Here is a 19,939-nt window from a genome sequence, read left to right as displayed (position 1 = left end):
GGCACACGGGGTAGATGCACCCAACAACCCGGAGCGTGCGGGGGGGGGGCCCCCCACAGGGCAGACGGACGGGGCTGTGCTTGCCACCCCTCCCACCAGCACACGACCTCGGAAGGAAAAGATAAAGAACGAGTGGAACCAGATTCAGAAACTGCCCGTTGTCCACCAACAGTTAGTTTCCCAGCTCTGGGAGCCCCTGGGGGGAGGGGAGGGCAGGGCAGGCGAGCGCAGGGCAGCGGGCACGCGGGGCCGGACCCACCTTGCGTCGCAGAGCGGGCTGCTGCTGGAGGCGATGCTGGACTCGGAGGCGCAGCGGCGTCGGGGCGCGGCTCTCCTCCCCGGGGCGCCGCCCGGCTCCTGCTCGCTCTGCGCACCCCCAAAGCCATTGGTGAGACCTGCAACACAGGCACGGGGGCACCTCAGTCCCTCGCCCCGGACCACGCTGCTCAAGAGCGCTCCCGTCCAAGGCCGCACGGCATCTGGTCACCCGGACCCCCGCCCCGCAGCGTGCACGGCCGAGACACGGAGGCGCCCTCCAAGCCCAGAGGGCGCTGGTCTGAACACGGCGCTCTTCTCCACAGAGCAACGCGGTCTGAAAAGGCCCCACAAAGGCAAAGCCGAGTGCACCCAGCTCGTCCTCCCCAGATCAAAGGACTCTGCCGCGTGACGAGCCTCCGCGTGGGGGACGAGCCCTGCCCGGTGAGGCCCCTCGCCACCACCAAGAACAGGTTCACACGCGGGAGCTTCAATGGGAACGGCAAGTCCAAAGAAACACGCACCTCAAGAACACGCCGGACACGTGAAAGCAGGCGACGCGCCCTTTAGCCCCGTGCCCCACAGTGCCCGGGCCACTGGGGAGGCGACCACCCCCTGGTTTGCCAACAGTCTTGTGTAGCCGAACGAAACAGAGTTCACCAAGAACCATGGCAACTCTGACCCGCGCCGCTGCCTCCCGAAGCACCGGACGCCCCAACAGGGCAAGCGGGCGGCTCCCTCAGGGCCCGGCGGCTGGGGCACTGGGCACATTTCTCTTCCCAAAAACAATCTCGTTCCCATGCTTTAAAAAAGTTAAATCTGATTCTTTAAGTTTTCTGAAGGAGGTCGCCAGATTACCAGGTTTCCTCATCGACTTCACACTCTCCCAGCAGCCAAGGCCCACGCTCAATGAGCGCCGCCGAGAAACAGCCGCGGGCAGCAGACAAGCGCCTCGGCTCACAGGACAGCCCGAGGCGACTCGTTCTCCTGGAGTACGTCCTTGAGACGACTTGTTCCACTCCCCTGCGACTCAGCAGCACCGGTTCCCAGAGAACCGAGCTCCCACTGTGCTCGCGTCCGCACCCCGGCGGGCAGGGCAGCTGGCGGGGGCCGTACTCGCCGACGGCGTTCAGACAGTCGTGGCCCATAAAGCGCGGCTGCTGAGCGGAAGCCCGGCGGCCAGCGGGCGGGGACACGGGGAAGAGTGAAGCTAGGCCCAGGGCGCCCCGGAGCTGCAGAAGGCAGCAGACACCCCGACTCAGAGACAGTCCACCCCTCCTGGGCTCCCTGCAGGGACGGCAGGACAGGGCCACAGTCTCGAGGCGCGCGTCCGGCACCCGCAGCAGTGAGGCCGTGACGCCACCGCCTGTGCCCTCGGAAGAAGCCCCAGGACATCCCCGACTGGCCCTATGGCAACTGCCTGAGCAACAAGGACATGCAGCCACAAAATGGCTCTGCACGGGGTCGCCTTGGAGCTGGGGCCTGGTGACTCTGGATGGCCTCACTGGGCACTTGCCACCTTGACCCCAGGTCCCTTCCACCTGCACCTTTCCCTACAGAGCTGGAGCGGGCACGACCGGGGCAGGCGTGCGAGGCACCTGTCCCCAACAGGCAGCCATCGCTCAGAACAGCAAGAGAAGATGCCTGTTCCAGAGCGCCCCGGCCAAAGGCAGACGGAGGCCCAGCGCCTGCACAGAGGCACCCAGGGACGACAGCGACCTGGCACTCGCGTCCCCAAACACGGCGCCAGGCTTCACTTGCGACCAGGAAGGCAGCGCCAAGGGCTCCTGCACCTGGTGCTCAGCGAGAACCACCCAAAGCCGTACTCCCCATGAGAGGCAAGGGGGAACGAGAAAACGTGGGGCTCCCACGATCTCCTCGGGGCACTCAGAGGACACCGACACCCACGGTGACTAGTTACACGCGCCGTCTGTCGGCTACCCAGGAAACATCACTTAACAGCTGCTAACGAGCAGGCATCACAGACACGCCCAGCAAGAGGCTGCCCTTGGGGCCGAAGCACAGTCCCCCCAGGCTGCCCAGCCCTCCCGACGTCCTCAAGGTGGCCGGAGACCGGGGCAGCAGCGTCTCTGCCCCCTCCTGGCCCACAGATCCCCTGTGCAGACACACGCTTCTTCCCAGCCAGCTGTGACTGAGGGAGCCCCCGGCCCCACCCTGCACAGCCCGCAAGGCCAGGGCAGGTTTGGGGTCTGCGCCGAGATGGGCCCACGAGCCACTCGCAAAGGGCAGGCGTTCACACGGCACCTGAGGCCCGAAACCACATCCACACCAACGCTTAACAACCCACTTCAGGGAAGCCCACGTTTCTCGACACTGGATGCCGAGCTGGCCACTTGGGAAGGCTGGCAGCCTCCAGCGAGGAGCCGCGCCCCCAGAGCACGTGGGACCCTGTGCCCAGGCCCCGTCCTGCCACACAGGGACCATCCTCTCGGCCCCCACAGGCACAACACCCCGAACCAAGAGACGCTCTGGCCCAGTGGCTCCCCTGGCGAGCCTTCCTGGGGCACAGCTGGGCCACACGGGGAGGGGGTCCCAAGGGGCCTCCTGAGACGGCCAGTAGCTAAGCCCTTGCGAAAACTTCGTACGGCTGCGAGCTCGTGGGAACCGTTCCCGGCCGCCGGGCAGCAAGAAGCCCCTGGCGCTCCCCATGGGGACGAGGCCCACACCTGCCACAGCCTCACTGCTCCTCCAGGACCTCCGGCTGGTGCCGGGCAGGAGGCAGAGAAGCAGGGTGGGCCGTACTCCCCGCGCACCACACCCCGTGGCGCAGACACCGGGGTGCTGCCCGCCAGCCCGGGAACCGCTTGGCCCCCCGGACGATACGGCCCCCGCTCCAGAGGCCGGGGGCACAGCGATGGTGCTCGGCCTCCCGTCCTTTGTGCGTGCGTCTTTATTTGTACTGCCGGCAACACAACTGCGTTTCTCCACCTTTTCATGACAGCAGTGAGGTCCCAACCACCTGCCCTTGCCTAGACCGCCTCCCGGAAGCGGCGGCAGCGGCAGGGCAGGCGCCCCACGCACAGCAGGCGTTCAGCATGGGGAGCAGAGACAGAGCTGCCCGGCTCACTCAGGACTTCCCAGGGGCGGGCCGGGAGGGAGACACAGGGAAAGGCAGAAGGAGACCAGGCAGAAACCCAGGAAAGAGAGACGCCATCAAGCAAGGGAAGGCATCAGTGTTCACACATCCTCCGGCTGCGCCGCACACCCTGCGCCCGGCCCGGAGCCCCTGGTCCCTCCGGGCCAGTTCCGTGCCTGCTGAAGTCCACGTAAGTCACCCGCAGGCGCCACCGGCTGTCTGTGCCCCCAGCTCTAGGCCGCCCTCGGCATCGTTCACACCTACCCACGGGGTCGGGGCAGGCAGAGGCGGCGTCCCTGCCGGCGGCGGGTGGCTCGAGGAGGGCACCGGCGCCGTTGCTCCCGGGGGCGTCTGGCTCTGACTTACAGGAGGGGTGGCCGGGGTGTGTGTGTGTGTTTGGAAGACGGCTGACCAGATGCTCCCAGCGTCCGCCACAAAATTATGTGAGACCCCAGGGTGCAGTGACCGCTCAGCAGAGTGCCGGTCCACGTGGTGAGAGAGGACTGTTAGCGTCCAAAGAGTGAGCTACCCAGCATGCTAGTGGTTAAACTGAGAACCTGGAAAACAGCGAAAAAGCCATTTAGTCTGACGGGAGGTGCTGCGAGACCAGCCTCCACGCTGAGCGGCCTGAGGATGCACATGGCGCCCTCTCTGCGTCTCTGTCTCTCTCTGTGTCAGTCTCTCTGTCTCTGTGTGCCTTTGTCTGTGTCTGTCTCTGCATTCTATCTCCCTCTGTATCTCTGTGTCTGTCTCTGTCTATGTCTCTGTATCTCTGTGTCTCTCTGTTTCTGTCTCTGTGTCAATGTCTCTGTTTGTGCCTCTGTCTCCGTCTGTCTGTCTCTCAAGGTGATCAGTGTCTAGCTCCATCTGTCTCATCTCTGTCTCTGTCTCTGCTCTGTGTGTCTCAGTCTGTCTGTCTCTGCATCGGTCTCTGTATCTCTGTGTGTCTCACACGCACACATGCCACGGCGCGTGACGTGCACAGGGAAGGTGTCTGGAGAGCAGAGATCAGGAGTGCGGATGTCCCGGGCCAGCTGTCCACTCTGGGAAACAGATGAGCACCGCGGAAGGAGGAAGCGAGAAGACAGAGCGTGGGCTCTGGGTGGCGCGGCGCCAGCACGAGCTGGGTCAGGGTCTCTAACCCAGGCCGCCCCCGGTGCTTCCCACAGCTTGAGCGCAGGGAGGGCCCTCAGAGGCCGAGCGTCTCCAAATGAGAGGGTCTGTTTTCCCTCTAACTTGGGAGTCTTGCAGCTGGCCGCGGGCCGCCAGCAAACCCCCTACAAGGCAGAGCACACGGATGAATCTCTGGAAAAAGTGGAAGGTTCAGAACAGTTCACGTCCTCAGACAGCGGAGGCCGCCCCTCGGAGCGAGCGGTCCAGGGCGTGCAGAGAGCGCCAGGAGGCGGAGGTGAGGTAGAGCCAGAAACGGGCGCCAGGACGGGCAGCGGGAGGCGGCGCAGGCCTGGGCCCGAGCGCTGCGCAGGTCCCGGTGCTACTAAGACTCCCGGGCCGCGCAGGACGGCGTCAGGACTCAGCACGCAGCCAGTCTACTGCCGCTCTGGAACAAGAAAGCAAACACCCCCACGTCAGTCATGCCACTGGGAGCAGGCGTTCGTCCCGTCGCCCGCCGCAGCCCGCTCACAGACGCTCCTGCGCGGCTCCCGTCGGCTCCAAACGCCTGCAACGACCCCGCTCGGCCGCACATGGGGCAGGAAGGGGCCGGCAGCTCCTACAAGGGCGAGGGCGCCCAAGGCCCCTGCAAGCACGGCTGCCGGGCTGCCTGTGGAGCCTCACCTATTCAGGGGGTGGGGGGGGTATCAGCTACAGCAGGGACCGCCCGGCCAGGTGGGGGCCACCGTCGGGTCCCACGGACCCCTCCTCTGACACCAGCTTCGTGGCACACCAGGGCCGCGGTAGGAGGCTCTGGCCCGGGGCCTGGAGCCCTGAACAACGTCCCAGTGGCTGTGCCCAGGTGCCCAGAGCACGACGCACTCTGGCTTCCGTCCTCGCGCGCCAACTGGACCTCGGCGCTCGCACACACAGCGCGGGAGGAGCGTGCCCCTGGCCCGGCTCCGACGGTCGCAAGCGCAGACACGAGCTCCGTGCACAGCCCGTGCCTGCCCCGCGCAGTTCACGGTCGGCGGGAACAGAGAAGGCTCCGACCCACCCGACACAAGCAGCGGCTTCCGTCGCATTAAGTGAACGAAGCCAAGTCTTGCACACGTTAGGACAAGAATCCTACAGAACCGTCCGCCACCAGAAGGAGTCGCATGTCAGCTGCGGGGCAGGGAGCGCGCCCCAGCCACCTCTGCCCGGTCACCCCCACGGAATGGCCTCTGGGTGCGGACGCGACAGGCAGACCCTCGGCACCAACGCTCCCAGGCCTCCGTCGGTGGCAGGGACGCAGACGACGCGCGCAATCGGCCGCACCGCCCGGGCTGCACAGGCTCGGGAAGGACGGCCAGCCGCGCCCATGGGGAGGGGGGCAGAGAAACTGAGGCCACCAGGTCGCGGCCGCCCCGGCTCGAGAGATTCAGGGGACTTGAGGACAGAAGCCCAACACGCGGGGCCAACAGGCTCCAGGGTCACGTCAGCGTCTCCCAGAGGGGACGCCGCCTCACCGCCGCAGGCCGGAGCCACACGGGCCCGCAGGGGACCGTCACCACGCTCCCTGATGCACCGTGCCACCCACATACTGGGACACGCCGCGTGCACCACCGGACTCCACCAGGCCACCCCAGCCCCCGACCGTCCTCAGCCAACAGCAGCCGAGGCCCTCCCCTCCCCCCCCCCCGCCCCCCCCCCCCCCCCCCCGGCAGCTCCAGCGACAGCCCTGGAGGAGAGAGACCGCGGCGCCCCGGGCATTTACCTGTGTCCAGCCGCTTTCCCGGGGACCCCTCCTCCACCTCAGAGTCGCCGCAGGTGCTCCGCGACCTTTTTCTTGGCTGCAGAAGAGTCTCCAACCTCGGAAGGACTACAGACAAAAAGGTTTTGGTCCCTAGCTGAGGAGAAGTTGGCTGGGTTTCAGTGTTCTTGGCAGACTTTGGGGGGCTTACACTTTTCGATTTGCAGAAGAGAACAGAAGTGCGTCTGTTTACATCGCTTGCTGGCTCCGGCACCGCGGAGACCGCCGCTGGCGCATCGCCACTACCGGCGAGGGTGGGCTCTGGAGGGTGTCCGATTACCAGTGCGCTCTGAGAGCAAGCGCTATGTGATTCGTTATCAAATGTGACTCTTTTGAATAGTTTACTCTGCTCTGGGTTGAGTTCTACTGGTTTGAGGGTTGGTGGTTCTGAATTAGTCTCCGAGTTTGAAGGAAGAGGTAATGCATCTGATGGTTCAAGTTTAGGGGGAGATTTATCTCCTGAAAAAATTATAAATAAAGTGATTTTTGAAACCTGGTAATTATAAGATCTATTATAAAACGTACTATAAAGGTGAAGTCCACCAAAACACTGATTCAATCAGGAAACAACGTATCACACACACTGTCTGCAAGCGCTGAGGGGCCGCAGCAGCCCGGGCCCGTCGGGGACACTGTGTGCTTCCCTAACACCGAACACCGACGCGGCCGGGCGCCCGGGCTCCGGCGCGCAGGGCATCAAGTGACTCCGAAAGCGACTGTCGAGAATGGCCTCCACACACGGCAGCACGACACCGTTCGCGTCCGTGACCATGACCGCAAAACACCGCTCACTTACCTTGAGGAAGAGGAATACGTCCCGTAACTAGGGGGCTACCCAGGCATTCCCACACGGTCCTGACCTGGGCCGCACGGTCAACGAGCAGGTCAGCAAGAGCATGTAAATCTGACTCTGACCGAGGGGTTCTAGGTTGGTGACCAGGCCCATCTGGTGAGTGACGGGTGGCTGTGAATGTCTCACCGGAGCAGGAAAACCTCCCCTCGGTTCTCCACCACCCCACAAGCCACGCTCTGAAACGTTACAATGGAGAGTCTTTTTCTCAAATCTGACTTTAAAAATAAAAACACTCGGGCGCCTGGGTGTCTCATTGGGTTAAGCCGCTGCCTTCGGCTCAGGTCATGATCTCAGGGTCCTGGGATCGAACCCATCAGGCTCCCTGCTCGGCGGGGAGTCTGCTTCCACACACACACACGCCCCCCCGCCTGCCTCTGCCTACTTGTGATCTCTCTCTCTCTCTGTCAAATAAATGAATAAAATCTTTAAAAATAAATAAATAAAATAAAAACACTCTTTCAAAGAAGACGATCTTTGCCTCATTTAAAAGGCTTCTTGAAACTATTAACATGAGACCAGAAGTCTGAAGACCCGAGGGAACAGGGCTTTATCCCCACGCCGGAAAGGAGGTCCTCCAGGAACCACGCAGGCCGGCCATGCCAGGGAGCAGCCCTCTGGGACAAGCCACTGCTTTGGGCTACAAGACACGTGACACCAAACCACGAGTAACAATGCACACGGTCCGAAGCGGTCCATACAGCCTCACTAAATACAGCTCTCCTCTTACGACCCCTCCGAATCGCCCAAGCTTGCATGGAAATAACTAAGAAGGTCGTGTCTCAAACCCGGCCATTTTGACAGCGGGAAGCTGCACAGCTCCCGGGTCCCACTTACAGCCCAGAGCACGCGTCCTGAGGATTCTCTCCCTTAGGAACGTGAGACGGAGCCAGGCAAGGCTCAAGCCACCAGAGCGGCAGGGGCTCTGCTCGCCCCAGACAAAGCCCTGCTGGGCGATGGCCCCTAAAGCTGGACACAGCACGTCACAGGGGACCCAAGCCCCAAGGCAGCATGTCCGCGGCAGAGGGGACCCAAGTCCTTCTGTGCCCACGGCCCTACCACGGCCGTACCACTGCCTGAGGAGACCGTGTGGCACCCGTGATGCGAAAACACCGAACCACGAACCACGCTGACCAACACGGGGCAGGGTTCTTCCTGCCTGTCCCTTCAAATCCCTAACAGGTTTAGAAAAACAAAGTCGCGGACCACCCAAGGAGCCGGAGCAAATGGACACCGGAGAGCAGGGGAGCTCTGCTGCTGGGAAGCTTCTCCAAGAAGCCCGCCCCCGGGCACGGGCTCGCCACCACAGCCCATGCCCCCTCGCATGAGGAACCACCACTGCCCCTTCCCTGAGCCTGCGCCTCAGCTGGCCACCTGCCTCCTGTCCCCGCCCCGGCCTCTCCCCGGGGCCCCCACACCAGGCTCCCAGCCTGACCACGGCACCAGGAGTCCCACCCCCATCGCTGCGGCCAGTGTACGGCTGCGGCCACGGCCAGCAACCCTCCTCTGTCTTAGCCAGGGGGCCTTGGCAATGTAGGCCGCGGCCGCTAGAGCCCGAGAAAGCCACCCTCTCCCCAGGTTCTTCTGGGCCCCTCCTCACATGCCCTGTCTGTGCTTCCCCCTCAGACTCCAGTCCTGGCTCAGCCCCGAGCCTGCCCGTCCAGCCTGGGCAGCCGGCCGCCAGGTACACAAGGCCCCGGACCACCAAGGTCCACGCACACACTCTCCTGCATCTCACGCTCGGCCCACCCAGCGCTTTCTTCCGCCCTTACGCCCCTTGCCAGACACAAAGGTGCGGGCGTCCTCAGAGGACCCTCCCCACCCCTCCTCCTGCCAAAGGCAGCCCGAGGCACAGCCACAACCGCCCTGCCTGTGCACCGTCCCCGCGCTGCGCTCAGCCTGGGCAGGTCCCCGGAGGCATCTGTGAGGCATGAAGGGGCGGGGGGGGGGGGGTGGCAGCCGTCAAGGGCCATGCAGGTGACCTAGGTGCAAGCCAGCACCGGCTGCCACACGACGGGGTTACCGAAGCTCTGGGCCTCGCTCTCCTCGCTCGTGAGAAGAGAAGAGCACTGGTGCCTGGCGACCCCGCGGCTGGACCCCGTGCGCGTCAGCCCGCACCCCTGCCGCCCGCTCCGGACCCTAAGCCCACCCCCCATGGGAAGTTCACACAAACGTTAACATTCTCTTGAAAGGTCACTGGCTGCTGACAATCCCGTCACGGAACTGCATAGACCTGCTCTACGACCTTCCGAAACTCCCTCACAGAAGCCACGCAGTTCCCTGCTCGGGGTCTGAAGCCGGCGCCTCGGAAAACCCGCACAGGCAGGTCCGTCCGCAGCTCAGGCCCTCGCCCACTCCCTGACCGGGCGCGTCCACATCAAAGCCACGGAGAACTCGGGTGGGCTCCGACGGAGGCGTTCGCCTCCTGGGACCCCGACCGCACACTGTCTGACCACCACCCCTGCCTCGGGCTTCCCCCCGCAATCCTCGATGGAGAAACCACCACCTACACACTGCAGACCGGGGACACTTTTACAGACACGGGACGTGCTGGGGCCCTCCCCCGCTCCAGCGGGACCTGCCAAACCCCAGCCCCACTCGCGGGGCCTCTCGGCTGCACTGAACTAGAGCGGGCCTCAGGGAGCCTGAAGGACAAAGACGCGGTCCTGAGGCACGAGGACAACCTCCTCACAGCACGACCTAAATCCCAGGGGCTGGACGGGAAAGGCCCAGCCGGCGACTCGGTGACGGCGCCCTGTGCCCTGCCGGCCCACACCTGCCCTTCTCCCAGAGCCACCTGCCTTCCCGACTCTGCACCCGACCAGTCCACTGGGACCAAAGCCCAGGCAGCAGCAGGGACCAAGCTCTGAGAGCACAGGCGGGCGAGGACGCGCGCACCAGACACCTGTGGCCGTGACCGGCCCCCAGCCCCGCTCGTCGGCCCGGAGAGTCACGGGAGCGCAGCAGACGGAGCAAAGGCTGGAGCCCTGGCCCTACCGTGGGGGTGCGAGGACGAGGCCCCAGCAGAGGACCGGCTCCCAGGGCCTCCCTTCCAGGAGGGGCCTCAGCGGGGCCAACGCACCCGTAACCCCTATTCAGTCGCAACAAAGATAGTGCACGGAGCACGGGGCGGTCCTGCGCCCTCCTCCAGCACAGGAAGCCCAGCCCTCGTCCCACGAGAAGGATCACGAGCTCTCCTTTCTGCGCTAGCTCCGGGCCGTCTCCGCCAACCTTCATGGGATGACGGCCCAGCCCTGCCCCCCGCCACCCGGAGCTCCAACCGCTGCCTCCTCCTCCCCTGCACGGCTCCCACCAGCTCTCTCCACGTGGACCCGGGGCCACCTCTTGTCAGACCTCCCTGCTATCTCCCTTCAAAATGACCCCAGTGCCTCAGAACAGCCAGTGTGGGCTGGAGTGGGGGGCACCCGGCTGGCGGGGAAAGTGCAGCAGAGGCAGGGACGACTGGGGAAGACCCCGCGTCCGGACAAACCCCACCGGCCCCCACCGGGGACGGTGAACAACTCTTCACAAGCTTTCCCCAAACTCACTCTTTTTGGAGCAAATAGCACACAAAGAGTGGTTTTCCCACGAACAGGAAAAGACCAGCCCAGTCAGAGAGACCGCTCAGGCAGGGGGAGGAGACTGGACGGGACGAAGGTGTGCCTCCCGCTCCAGGCCTGCGAGCTGGTCCACCCCGGACCCCGAGGACCGTGAGGCTGCACACACAGCGCAGCCAGCAGCAAAGCCTGTAGGACTCAGGCCACCTGCAGAGCAGAACTGTCGTGGGGCACCTGGGGGGCTCAGCCGGCGGAGCGTCCGTCCAACCCTTGATCTCAGCTCAGGTCAGGACCTCGGGGTCGTGAAATAGAGCCCCATGTCGGGCTCCATGCTGGGCGTGGAGCCTGCCTGACAGTCCCTCCCCCTCAACAGAACCGCAGAGCGGCAGAGCCATCCTTCCTGCCCCGCCGCCCTCATCCGATCGCCCGAAAGGGAGGTTCCAGAGCCTGCGTCTCGCGCCACAGGGGAGCCCACTCAGCCACACAGGGAGCTGGGAGCCAGCGGGGGCAGGACGAAGGAGAGACAGCTCGGAGCTGTCTGCACGAGGGCTCACGTCCAAGGACAGAAAGGGACCCAAGGGCCGCGGCTTTCGCCTCCAGCAGCCGCCTCGTGCAGCAGCCGAAACAGGAGCAGTGACACGGGGGACACGCCGGGGAACGCCCACGGCAGCGTTACTGTTCCTGCTGCTCCAGAGTGGACGTGCTGAGAGGAAACCCAGACTACGGGGCAGACTGCCAGCGGCGTGTGCCTTCCTCCCTTCCGCCAGCTACACGTGCGCTCCAGCTCAAACGGAGAGCGTGGACGAGCGGGCAGTGTCTTCCCCCGGGTTCTCTGGGCTCCAAACACTGGGCCACAGCACTTCCCTGACAGCCTGCGTCCCGAGCTCGAGGCCTGCGCCGTGGCCGCCTGAGCCCTGTTAGTACTGGGCTTCCCTGGGGTTCCCCGCGGGGCGAGGGCGTCCTCTCCTGACGGATGTCCTACACGCAGGAACGTGCGTGGTGCCCAGCTCTCCTCCCAGACGCGCGCCCCAGGAAAGGTCACCAGCCCTCGTCACTGTGCATATGACGTGTCGGAAGGCCCAGGAGACAACTCCGGGTCTGATCCCTGCTCCCTGGTGACAGCCTGTGCGTCACCTGCCACCCTTCAAGGTCAGAGATGAGCGTTCAGGTGACGGTGGCATCACGGCCCTTCCAAGAGTTGTGGCGCGCGACAAACGCCATCCCTCTCGCCACGTAAGCCCCGTCCGCTCTAGCACCACTCTGGGCGGTGTACGAGGCCTGAGTCACTCCTCTTTAAATAGTGTTTCAAGAACGAGTTAAGAAACAAAGCCTCATCCTGTGCCTCCAGCTCTGTGACCGTGTAAGTGTGCGAGGCGGCGGGGCCGGCACCCGCGGGGACCGGAAACGAGAGCCCGGCGGGGCTCCGGGGGCGAGTGAAGACCGACACTCAGCACGTGCTTACCTTCCTGCCCCGTCTCCTGCCCCAGCCGAGCACCTTCCTCTTCAAAGCTTCCAATACCTGATTCCGCAGGCGGGGGCTCGCTGTGCTGCCGGCTCAGCTTGTTCCGCAGGACGGCGATCTCCTTCTTCAGGAGCTTGGCGCGCTTGCTCCGCGACCCGCTGGACTTCATGGCACACGTGAGGTCGAGCTTGTCCAGCAGCTCCCGCAGCTGCTCCTCCAGGACCATGTGGGCCCTGTTGGCCGGGTTCAGCAACCTGTCCACTGGAGTCAGAGGACACCCTGTCAGTCATCCACCACGCCGCCCCTGCAACCGCCTCACCGGCACGGGCCCCACCCACAGGAGCCCCGAGTCCCCATGGCGCTCATTCCACACCACGAAGGGGTGCCACGCCAGGAGACACACTTTCACCCAGCAGGCGTCAGGACACGCCTGCAGGAAAGTCTCCACATCCCCGGCGGGCGGGCCCGGCACACAGGGACACGGTGCACTGAAGCAGGCCAGCGCCCCTCGTGGTGTGCACCTGCACCAGCGGCCCAGCTGGAAGAAGGCGCAACGGGACCACACGCACGGGGCCACCTGTGCCGACCGGGATCCCACTGGGTGGGGCTCCCTTCTGGGCCGGTCTCCTGACCCAGCCCTCTGGGGGGCTCTACTCAAACTGGGCCACGTGAGGCACAGTTCATTGTCCACTTCAGGCTTATTTACTATGAAATTCCCTACTGACTTTAACTTAAGCAAAACGACAGAATTCATAAAACACAAATTAGTGGAGATCGTGAAAGGTAGCTAAGAAAGAAACAGATCTTCCAAACTAAGACAAAACCAGGAGTGAGAGCAGGGAGGGAAGGCGGGAAGAGACAAAAGCCACAGCGCGACCGCCAGGAGCGAGCGGCACCTTCCCCCAGAAACAAGCACTTACTAAAAACATCTGTACTTTTCACAAAGAAACGAGGCATCACAATTGCAGAATAAACAAAAACGCCGAACACCGAATGGCCTGACTTGCACCCACACTGACTCTAACACGACTCCGTAAGTAACAGCCTCAAAAACGTTCACGGAAACAGCAATCGTGTCATCTGAAGCCCCCTCAAAAAATGGCCTCATCAGATCTTTACCCTCAAGCAGACGAGGGACAGCTCCGTGCACAAGATGCTCTGAGACACAGCCCGTGGGCTCAGCACAGCATGAAGGCAGCCGGTGCCCCGACGGGCGGAACGGGGAGGGAGGGAGGGCCCACGGCCCGGGATACGGGCTCCCCTGGCTCCGCCATCTCCCCACACAGATGTGGAAAAAATAAATGAACATTTCTCATCCTTGAGTTTCTCCCCAGTGAAACCACGGGTGCAGGACCTGACTGAAGAAATCCCACCGGGACCCGTATGCCTAAGTGCTCAAAGCCTGGAAGCCCCTTCCTGGCCCGGGGAGGTTGCACGGTGGCCGGAGCGTCATGGCCAGGGCAAGGCCCAGGGAAGGCAGCCCCCACCTGTCTCCAAGGACAGGAACATGCGAACAGACACTGCACCCGTCTGAGAGGCATACAGCGGCACTCAGATGGCTGCGAGGCCAGAGTCCGGGGGCTGGGCACACGCCTGCCCCTGAGGCCTTCCCCCAGTCACAAGATGTGCTCAGGAGGGGCCTGAGACCCACCCGGGGTGCAGCCCCCAATTGAACTGCCCCCTGGTCTGTGCATTCAGACCCAGGCCGTCCCCTGCAGGGCCACTGGCCGTGCGCTTCTCCCTGTTGGGCCCTGAAACACACCTGGTCTGGACAGAAACGTGCTAGGGGCATAAAATCCACACTGCGTGGCAAAGAAAAACTTAAAAAACAACAGAAAACACGCGCGGTAACTTTTATGGTGACCGTGCGTTAAGAGCACGATGCGTCAGGAGTGCAGAGTCAAAGAGACTTGTTTCAAGCGAATCCCTCCCCTTTCTCGTGAGCACAGAAGACGTACGGTCACACGGCGGACGCGTTCTAGTCCCCTGGGCCGTGCGGACGTGGTCTGCGGGCAAGCGCGCGCTCCCACCGGGGCCTGGGCTCGGGGCTGGTGCTTACCGTCGTCCCAGGAGAAAGGCCGCCGGGGGGCCGCGGCAGGCCGCTCAGGCAGGTGCATCCCCGAGGCCTCCTCGAAGCCGATGCTGTCCGCCTGGCGCCTGGCCTGCCGCAGAACGACACCGCCCTGATCGCGCAGCCTCACGGCGGCTCTATAAAACACCGTGTCCTTGGCGTTGTACTTCATGCAGTTATCTACAATGAGATTAAAATCCTCCTCAAACTCAGTGAGGTGTCTATACCCTTGAGCTTCTAACCGTTTCCTCATTGTGGCAAAGTCCATGGGATGTTTAATGTGATCCAAATAATCTGGTACCTAATTTCAGGGAGAAAAATAAGCATTTACCAACAAAGAAGGACTCTTGTTCGCTCCACATACCCCCGCCCACCCGCCGCGTTCCGTCCGAGACACACACACACACGCACGCACGGCACCAGCGCCCCTCACACACCTGACCGTGCGGCACGCGTTCACCCCACGACCTGCCGGGGCCCCTCTGCCTCAAGCTCCTTAAACGAACACAGCGACCAGTGCGCTCGACCGGCCGGAGCCACCGGCCTCCACGGCTTCTCTCTCGGGGGGACTCTGGCCCCTCGTGCCCGAGACTGGACGCTGAAACCCGCGCCTCCCTAACCTCGAAGGGACCGTGATCCACGAACACCAAACACTCGGAGCCCCACAGGCGCACCCCACGCCCCAGCGGGCAGACCCCCGCGAGCAGCGGAGCGCCCGCCCCACGCCGGGCCGTGGACACACACCTCCTTCAGGCTCACGGGCTGCGCGAATATCCGAGCGGGGTCCTTCTCCTGCAGCTGGTCGAGCACCGAGCGCAGCAGCACCGTGAGCGGCGTCAGCCGCAGCTCCAGGGCCATCTGCTCCACTTTCACCTGCGGGACGGCCACCGGCTGTGCTGCGCGCCCGCCCCCGCCCGCCGTCCACCACCCCTGCCGGCGCCCCCACGCAGCGCACTCCGCCCGGGCTGCCGCCCCCCTGCCCAGAGCCTCCATCGAGGCAGGGCACGCGAGGCGCCCCCTGCACACCCACCAAGGGCCGGCCGCGCCCCTGGCCCCAGGAGGAGGGCGGGCGGGGGGTGCAGCCGGCGCAGGCGCCCTCGCGGGGCCGCAGCCTCACCTGTTCCCGCTTGAGCTTCTCGCGCTTGCGCAGGAGCTCGATGAGCAGACGGGCGCGCTCCAGGTCGTGCCGCAGCCGCTGCCAGTACTTCAGCTTCTCTTTGGCCGCTTGAATCTCCTCATCGTCTTCTCTCTGACAAAAGGAGCGCAGGGTCAGCCGCAGAGCTGCTCACAGGGGAACCCGGGGCTGCCGAGGGGGCCAGAGCAGACGCCGCAGGCACAGACTCACCCGCAGGGGCCCGTGGGCTCCCGACGAGGCCGGCCTGCTCCGGACCCAAGAGCCGAGCGGACGAGCTCAGCAACCGGCATCCGGACCCCGGCCGGGGAGCGGCTCAGAGAGCGGGCAGCTGGCACAAGCCGCGGCCTGCCCCCCCGCCCCCGAGCTCGGGAATGGACAACGCGGGGAGCCAGCCCTAGGAACGCGCCTACTCCAAGTGGCTCTGAAATCCGGACGCTTGGGGTCACCCTCTGAGCGCTTCCTCCTTCCGTGACAAAACACACGTGCCACTAACCTCAACACGGCCCTCGACTGACCCATTTCCACTCTAGCATTTTCCAAAATAAACGTGCACCCAGAGCGCGTGAGACGGCAGCGGCGCGGAGAAGACAGATGGCAGCCCCCTCCCGACGCATCTCGGACCCAGATGCAGGAAGAGCCGCTCTGACCGTGGCAGAGACACCAAGGAGCAGCAGGACCACAACACATGCCCCGCAACAGCTGAGGACGCCCCCACACAACGGCCAGAGAGCCCTTCCCCGCACGGGGCAGCACGCGAGCTCCAGGAAATCATGACCGGAGGCCTCCGTGCTCCCATCCACGCGTCCCCTGCCGCCCTGCCCCGCCCCAGGCCCAGGCTGGCCATTCCCCCAACCCCTGCGAGGCCCCACCCCTCCTTCTCCGGTCCCTCAAGGTCTGACCAGGCCCACGGGCCACCGTCTGCTCCTGCGGCTGCTGTCTGTCCTCGGCTCCCGAGCCCGCGTGCCGGAACAGCACATGGACGGCCCCACCAAGGCCACAGCCAGGAACAGAAGACGCCCTCGGCCCAACCACAGCTCCTGGGCAGACCCAGTGCAGACAGCGGAGGAAGCAGCCGTGGGGGCGCTCCTCCCCCGCCCCCGAGCCCCAGCTCCGCTACGATGCTTCCACCTGGCCCCGTGCAGTCTTCCCGATCGACAGCAACCCAGGACGCCTACCGTGAGGGCGCGCACGCGACCCGGGACCAAGAACATCCCCGGCCCCCGTGGCTTCCCTCGCTGTTCCGCAGACATATACCTGCAGCCTCCACCAGTCACCCTGCCAGACGCCCGGACACGCTCCCCACACAGAAGCCCTCGGGCCCCAGTCCACCGCACCCAGCGCGGAAACAGTGCTACCAGGCAGCGCCCCACCCCAAGTGCCCCTCACGCCTGGTCTCAACGCTGAGCCCCTGCAGGTGACAGAGGCAGAGACCCGACCCCGTGTCCTCACTTCAGGGTCCGCGCGCAGTCACTGACAAGGCTACCAAGACCCTCCCAGCTATCAAAGGGACGGGAAGTCTGGGCTGGGGCCTCGTCACCGGGCGCCCTCCCACCTGCCACAGAGCTCGTCTGAACGTTACTTAAAAGGCTCGGGCATCGGGGTGCCCAGCTGGCTCCGTCGGTGGAGCATGCGACTCCTGACCCGAGGGTTGTGAGTTTAAGCCCCACAGTGGGCGCAGAGCCTACTGCCGAGAAGAAATCGTCCCAGTCTCTGGCCCTCGGGCAGGAGTTGACGTAACACCAGCTGCATAAATGGAGCCAATAAACACGTTACAAAGTAGAAAAACCAGGGCGCCGGGGTGGCTCAGTGGGCTGAGTGACTGCCTTCGGCTCAGGTCATGATCCCGGACTTCCAGGATCGAGTCCCGCATCGGGTTCCCAGCTCTTTGGGAGTCTGCTTCTCCCTCTGACGACCTCTCTCATGCTCTCTCTCACTCATTCTCTCTCAAATAAATAAATAAAGTAGAAACACCACATTCCCCAAAGCACCTGAAAACCCCTCTGGCCGCTGGTCTGAATAAGCACTCCACACCGACGGGAAGGACACAGCCTGGCGATCCACAAAGCCGCGCCGGCCATGGCGCTCACGGTCCGGCTGGAAGACGCACGCACGGCCGCAGAGGGGCGTGCTCCCTACACGCCGCCTGAGGGACAGGACCCGACCCTGACGCACTGGGCATCAGCAGCCTCATGCACACAAAGCGGTCTGAGTTTCCGGATTCTGCTCAGTGAGCCGTCTCCTCCCCGGAAACCTACCCAGGACGACTCCATGAAGTGGGAGAAAAGCAAAGCGGTTTCTGGCATCGAAGAGCCATCAGGAAAGAGAACTTTGGAAGACCCTGTCTACCACCCCCACCTCACAAACAGGACGACGTGGGACGGAGGGGACGGGGCTGACCACCCCCAAGGAGGTGAGGACCGCAGCGCACCCACGCGAGCCCCGGGACACCACCAAGGACCGAAGGCCCCGAGAGGCCGAGCTCCCTGCCCCTGGAGCAGGACGCACGGAGGGACCCGGCCACGGGGCTGAGCCTCACACCCACAGCCACAGGCTGGACGGCCACAAGCTCAGTCCCAGTGCAGGAGGTGACCGTGTTGTCCTACAGCCACCAGAGGGGACATGGACATGCGGCAGAGAGGGAGGCACGGCAGCAAGCCGGAGGACGGGCCCGACCCAGGCCCTGCGGAACCCGACCAGAGCTCTGCCCTCCCCTCTGCCAGCACTCGCCCGCCGACCCTCACCCCAACCGGGCGCTGGAGACGGTGCCATGAAGGCCCCAGGAAGGGTCCACAGGAACCCCACGCTCCAGGCCAGACCAGAAGAGCTGAGCCACCTCCTGGGAGACCACTGTGCGCAGCAGCGTCCAGCAGGGCCAGCCCGGGGGTCAGCCCCCGAGGTGCCTCATCTACCTGGACGTGGAGGGGGGCCCTCATTCTCGAACCGGCTCGTCCCGTCCGTCATCTCCCCACCAAAAGGTCAGCCATGGGAGGGAAGCGCTGCCCATGACCTCTTCCACAGCCGGGCCCAGACTGGGCGCCCAGAAGTACAAACAAGTCGCAGATGTCCCAGCTTTGAAAAGCACATAAATGTCACACCAAGCCCTAAATGTTCCATGCGGAACATTCCTGTTTGGATCCTAGGAAACCATCAGCCCCTGCGGGGTGAGGCAGGAAAGGACAGTCTGGGCGCCGCCCTTCTGTGGAGTGACTCTGGGAGTCTCTACAGGCCACACAGGGGCTTCCAACAGCCACGTCACTGACCTGCCCCGCAGGAACTGGTCCTGGTGCACGCCAGGACACCCGCATTCGAGCCGCACAGACAGACGCCGATCCAGGCGGTCCCTTCTGCCGAGAACACAAGTGCTCCCACGGCTCACGTTCCAGTCCCCACACGCGTTATCTCCTACGTGGTCGCTCCCGCTGGCCCACATGTCCCATGGCACAAAGCCCCGAAGGGGGCCACCAACATCGTTCCCAACTGTTCCCACAGTGGGGAGGGACGAACAGGCAGCTTATCGCTGAAGCAGGATTCGCCGACAGAGACCTTCAGGGTGCTGGGGTTTAGCAAGGACTCGGAGGCCCCAGGCCCAAGTGTGTGCAGGATGCGCCCGGCCCCGGCGTGGGCGGCACACACACCAGTCGCAGCCCCAGTGCGTCTCGGGAGGTCCGAGCAGCCTGGCCTCACGTGTGCCCGCGTCCAGGGTCGCCAAGACAGACTGAGCGGGCGCCTTCGGTACACGGAGTGCTCGGCCAAGCAGCCCCCGGCCCAGCGACCTTGGACACCACGGGACGGGACTCAGGTGGTGCTGAGACACCGGGCACGTGGCCTGGCCTCCCAGGAGAGGGCTGGCCCAATCGCCACACCTTCAGGGGGTATCGGCTGTAAGAGGCCGCCCCTCCTTCCGAGATGGAAAAGAGTGAAGGGCAACTCCACAGAGACCCAGAATCTCCCGTTTCTCTGCAGCTTTCAAAAGGTGTAACGGGGCGCCTGGGGGGCTCCGCCGGGGAAGCCTCTGCCTTCGGCTCAGGTCATGGTCCCGGGGTCCTGGGATAGAGCCCTGCATCTGGCTCCCTGCTCAGTGGGGAGCCTGCTTCCCCCTCCCCCTCTCCCTGCAGCTCTGCCGCTCCACCCCTACTTGGGTGTCAGCTCGCAGGGTCTACTTGGGCTTCTCTCTCCTCCTCCCTCCACCATCCCCCTTCCCCGCTGTCGTCTCTCTCATATAAACAAGTAAAATCTTCGAAAAGAAAAAAAAAGGTATAAGATGTCAAAACCCACAAAAAATGTTTTAGCTGAGCACTTAAATGCGTTAATATTTCGCGTCTTTTTGTCACCACAGAATCAAGAAGGTCAAGACGCGGGGTTTCCGGGAAGCGCCCCATCACCCGGGCCAGGGGCGATGAGAGTCACACCTGACCTGAGTCACCGAGGAGGAGGGACAGCAGAGAGACAGGAACTACCTCTCCCGGCACGGGGGGTCACAGGGGTTCACCCCGCAAACACTCATCTGGGCCGCCCCTCTGACGGCATGGCGACGGTGGCAACACGAGGAACGGACTCGCGCCGGCCACAGCCAAGCGGCCCCCAGGGAGCTGCGGCCCAAGCCTGAG

At 64.1% G+C, this 19,939-nt stretch overlaps 1 protein-coding gene across 10 annotated transcripts in view; it reads right to left on the bottom strand.

The window, feature by feature from the left end:
* The window catches only part of BRD1 (bromodomain containing 1), a 41,755-nt gene that overhangs the window by 3,447 nt on the left and 18,369 nt on the right, over positions 1-19,939 (bottom strand). For 2 of the 10 annotated variants that reach the window (XM_046013358.1, XM_046013359.1), the window contains exons 4-9: positions 15,315-15,446; positions 14,942-15,070; positions 14,186-14,498; positions 12,127-12,387; positions 6,222-6,716; positions 260-395 (exon numbers count right to left, since the gene is read on the bottom strand). In XM_046013358.1, coding sequence (XP_045869314.1) covers positions 260-395; positions 6,222-6,716; positions 12,127-12,387; positions 14,186-14,498; positions 14,942-15,070; positions 15,315-15,446 — 1,466 coding nt within the window. Of the gene's footprint in view, positions 1-259; positions 396-3,660; positions 4,911-6,221; positions 6,717-12,126; positions 12,388-14,185; positions 14,499-14,941; positions 15,071-15,314; positions 15,447-19,939 lie in introns of those variants that run through there. The other 8 variants (XR_006819729.1, XR_006819730.1, XM_046013365.1 and 5 more) reach the window with 8 other exon arrangements.

Source organism: Meles meles, chromosome 7 (assembly GCF_922984935.1).
Source record: "Meles meles chromosome 7, mMelMel3.1 paternal haplotype, whole genome shotgun sequence".
Classification (NCBI taxonomy): domain Eukaryota; kingdom Metazoa; phylum Chordata; class Mammalia; order Carnivora; family Mustelidae; genus Meles; species Meles meles.
Note: the sequence above shows the minus strand (reverse complement) of the source record. Positions and strands in the feature narration are given on the sequence as shown.